The sequence below is a fragment of the Photinus pyralis genome, unplaced genomic scaffold (assembly GCF_008802855.1).
Source record: "Photinus pyralis isolate 1611_PpyrPB1 unplaced genomic scaffold, Ppyr1.3 Ppyr1.4_LG9, whole genome shotgun sequence".
NCBI lineage: Eukaryota > Metazoa > Arthropoda > Insecta > Coleoptera > Lampyridae > Photinus > Photinus pyralis.
In genome coordinates this window covers 21,611,630-21,615,854 of record NW_022170878.1, presented here as the reverse complement: position 1 = coordinate 21,615,854, position 4,225 = coordinate 21,611,630, and the positions used below count along the sequence as shown (strand labels likewise).

The 4,225-nt window shown below is 37.8% G+C and overlaps 1 protein-coding gene across 2 annotated transcripts; it reads left to right on the top strand.

The window, feature by feature from the left end:
- Positions 1-2,420: 2,420 nt before the first annotated feature.
- LOC116180564 (viral IAP-associated factor homolog) lies at positions 2,421-3,596 on the top strand. Of its 2 annotated transcripts, none has more exons than XM_031500631.1 (5): positions 2,421-2,482; positions 2,529-2,661; positions 2,710-2,938; positions 2,981-3,189; positions 3,239-3,596. In XM_031500631.1, the coding sequence occupies exons 1-5, from the start codon at positions 2,477-2,479 to the stop codon at positions 3,355-3,357; spliced, it is 696 nt and encodes a 231-aa protein (XP_031356491.1). In that variant the 5' UTR covers positions 2,421-2,476; the 3' UTR covers positions 3,358-3,596. The 2 variants fall into 2 exon arrangements, with proteins under 2 accessions (XP_031356491.1, XP_031356490.1); XM_031500630.1 differs by having other exon boundaries at positions 2,529-2,664; positions 3,239-3,595.
- Positions 3,597-4,225: the final 629 nt, after the last annotated feature.

The window sequence follows — 4,225 nt, the reverse complement described above, 5'->3', positions numbered from 1 at the left end:
TTGTGTGTTTCAATCTTTGTTTTAGAAATTTACTTGGTTTAACCGCAATGCAGAATCATATATGTGATACCGTTATGCTATTGTTTGTAATTGTTTACGTTTTTGGTGTAATGCTTGCTTAATTTATGTTTACTGATGTTGATTACATTGTCTTGTCCCTGAAGTAACATTCATGTAAGTTTTGATAATTTTATTCTAATATGTGGAAATTACCTATTCGTTTGATGTATGTATTGACTTGCTGTTTGTTACTAACAATTTTCTCCGTGAATGAAGCAATCACGATTCACGGGGGTGGTTTGACTGTAGTCAAAATTGAAGTACGACACCTAATTCCGTGATTGTCTTCGACATCCAACAGTAGGTTCGAAACCCCGAAACCAGGGGCGGACTACCCATTTTGCAGGAGCGAGATTACGCTAATCAAAGCTCTTCAGTTTAGAATCTATGTGCGTTAAATGAGTGGCGATTCAGAAATTTCCACATATCTTGTTTTTAGTCAAATTTGCCTACAAGGCCATGTAATTTTCCATCTTGCTTGTAACCAAAGGACTTTATTGCACCAAAGATGAGTCACATCCTGTACTCTTAACCCTTTCTCAGAATTTAGCTACCTGCTACTACCTGACCCATTGTTCCCAAAAACTTGCTTTTAACCTTGAGTGTAATCAACATTGTATATATGCATTTACTATCTTTATTAACTACTGCTTAAATTTTTACAAAATATTTTGTTAATTAACTTTTAGACTGTTTTAATCAAACTGCAAGGTTTTTCTTCGTCGTACTCTTTTTACCCTTGGCAGTTACTTTTGCGAGAGTACGACACCCTTCTGGCTTTGCTTACTTTGCTTACATTAAGGTGTACATACATCAACTAAATTTCCGGGTTTTCACAATCGCAATAATTACCGATCATTATTAAACAAACTTTTCACAATTTCAGTGTTTTACTTAACGTTTCTTCCCTACTGTGCTTCAGGCAAAGCGTTGTCTACAACTAACGTAAGGGGGCCCTGCCTTAGATGTTTTATCACGTGCCACTTTTCAAATTTAAGCGGGATCTTGTTTAGTGTTGGAGGGAATAATTCGGGTGGCCATTTTTACACGTTGCCGGGTTGACTTTATTTCCGTGTATTTTTTGTAGTATCATATTTCACTTTCAAGGTTACCAAAAGCAACAACCCCATTTTATGCAATGTCACAATTTACTCACAAGGTCATTCAATGTATTTTATTAAAAAAACCCACATTAAATGAACCCATTTTTGGAATAATGTCATGTTTCATTTTCAACCTCATTTTTGCCGTACCTTATTTCACGTTCAAAATCAACGTCACCATTATTTGTGGTGTATATTTCATCTGCAAGCTTATCAAAGTTCAATGACCTACAATTTTTGCTGTGTAGTATTCCATTTGCGAGGTCATCAGATATCAATTGCCCCATTTTTGGACACTGACTTCATGTTTGTCGCATCTTATTTTATTTTCAAGCTATTACCCCATTCTGTGGTGTCATATTTCATTTTCAAGTTCATTAGAAAGCAATGGCCCCATTTTTGTGGTATCATATTCCTTTCTCAAGCATATCATTGCTTGCCAATTTTTGGCAGTGTAATATTTCATTTCATCATCAGCGTCCCTCAACCTACAGGTCACCAAGCCTCAACAACAAACTAAACCACGGAAGCGCATCTTCGACGCTGAGCAAAAGAGGAGAAAGAAGGCCAGACTGGCCCAAGAGGATCAAACTGCCCCAACGGTCACCTTCAAACCATCCACCTCCCGTGACACAACCCTGACCTAGAGGTGGGCTCCTAGAGCTAACTCCGGTCAGGCGAGCAAACGGGTAGGCGGAGCGAAAAAGAGGCAGAGGTTCGATGGCTTAGCAGCCGACCCAACCGCCGAAAAAGAAGGAAAGACCACAGCCCCAACCAAAGGCGGGTGTCGGGTCGGGTGTAGTACCACGAAGTAGCCACTAAGCACCTGCCGAAAGGCAACTCAAGTTAGCTATCATGGATACATCCTAATATACTATAGGTAGGCTAACGGCTAACCAGGCGGATATGGTACAAAATCGCCAGATCAAAGTTTTTTTTACCAACATCTGTTTGCCCTAAAAGGCGCTGCACTAGTGTGTTTCCTGGAAGCATGTGAAAGCCTAAGGCAAGTTGACTTTATATTCATTTTTCGAAGCCAGTATTTGCTATATTTTTTTACGGTTTGCCTACTGTACCTTTTAATATAATCAAAGTAATTTTTCTTATTTCTACCATTGACTTTACACACTATAATATATAATATAATAGTGTATAAAGTCAATGTTTCTACCAGCTCTCCAGGACTATGACGGTAGTGTTTTTGGGATACCCTGTACATCAAAGAAAGTGTTGCCCTCTATTATTGGAAATAATAACATTGTCTTCCTAACCTAATTTTTTCTCACACTTTCGTTTTATTTTAAGAATTTAAAATGCAGGTAAATTACTTCTAAAACTTAACTCAATTTTTAACGCACGATTTAGAACCCAAACGATGACACTGAATGGAACGACGTTTTGCGAGCCAAAGGCATCATCCCACCGAAAGAAAAGGAGGTCACCGAAGATGACCTGGTCAATATGCTCGAGCAGACCATTAAAGAGAAACAAGCAACCGGTGGTGAGTTACCCGACTATGTATCGTCCAGCTAACATTACAGTTTAGATGGTAAACACATCACCGACATGAATTTGGACGAGTTAGACGAACTGGAAGATTCGGAGGACGAGGGTATATTACTCGAGTACCGACAGAAACGTATAGCTGAAATGAAGGCGCTCGCCGATCGGTCAAAATTCGGCAGTGTTTTGGAGATATCCGCGCAAGACTACGTGCAGGAGATTAATAAAGCTGGCGAGGGCATCTGGGTCGTTCTTCATCTTTATAAACAAGGGTAATTACTTTCACTTAGGCCAGAAATTAATGATTGTTGCAGGATACCGTTGTGCGCCCTTATAAACCAATTCATGCACAATTTAGCAGCTAAATTCCGCACAGTGAAATTTGTCAAGTCAATTTCGACAACTTGCATACCGAATTACCCAGATAAGAATCTACCGACGATCTTTATCTATTTCGAAGGGGAGATGAAGAAACAGCTTGTGGGGCCTGTCGAACTGCGCGGTCCCAACATGACGCAGGATGGTAATGTGCTTCCGGTCTTTTACACTTAAAATCACTGTTTCACTTGTAGAGTTCGAGTATATGATCGGAAAAGCTGGGGCAGTGCCTACGGACCTTACGGAAGATCCCCGCGTTGCTGTGAAAGATAAACTGTTTTCAGATTTGAAGGATTTGAATAATGATTGGTGACGTTGGGCTGGATGTGTTTCAATGCGTGGTGCTTTTGTATCAGACTCTGGATTTCTTTGCTACCAAATCGTAACTGTGATTTTTACTGCTGTATTATTAACTATATGCAGACCGCAGAGCTGGGCAGAATACTTTCAAAAAGTGTTTGAATACTAAATAGTAAATACTTTACACAAATCAAATGTATTTGTATACTAAATACTTTTACGTCCAGTACAAGCGAATACTAGATACAGATACATTGAAAAGTATTCAAATACTTAAAAAAATAAGTATTCAAATACTTTAGAATGTATTCGAATACTTTCAAAGGTATTCGAATACAGTAAAAAGTATTCAAATACTTGTCACTCAAATACATTAAAAATTTAAAATAGTATACTAGATAAAAGACTTAATACTACTTAAAAAATCAAGTTATATTTTGTATGGGGTTAGCTTTTTTTATATTTCTATTGTTATATACAAATTTAAGGGGAGTAAAAGCGTATTATTATTATATAGGAGGTACCTACCAGGACCTTTCTTATACCAGTTATATCCTTAAGAATACGTGTACCAGTTTTCACAGCGATCGTACGTCGTGCACATGATACGTACGCCTTTCTTAAATTAATCCTAGCGATTTTGGAACAGATCCATTTTTGACCATCCGTTTGTCCGTGTGCATGATAACTTGTTTAGAAACGTGCGATCGCTTTGAAAATTGGTACATATGGTCTTAAGGATATAAGAAAAGTCCCTATTGTTTTTAAGTTACGTAGACTATCAAGTTCGGTATTCAGATGTATCGGATTTTTATATTTGATTTTGTGACAATGGAAACTTTCCCTAAACATTTCTAAATTGTTCTCAAATATTTGAATAA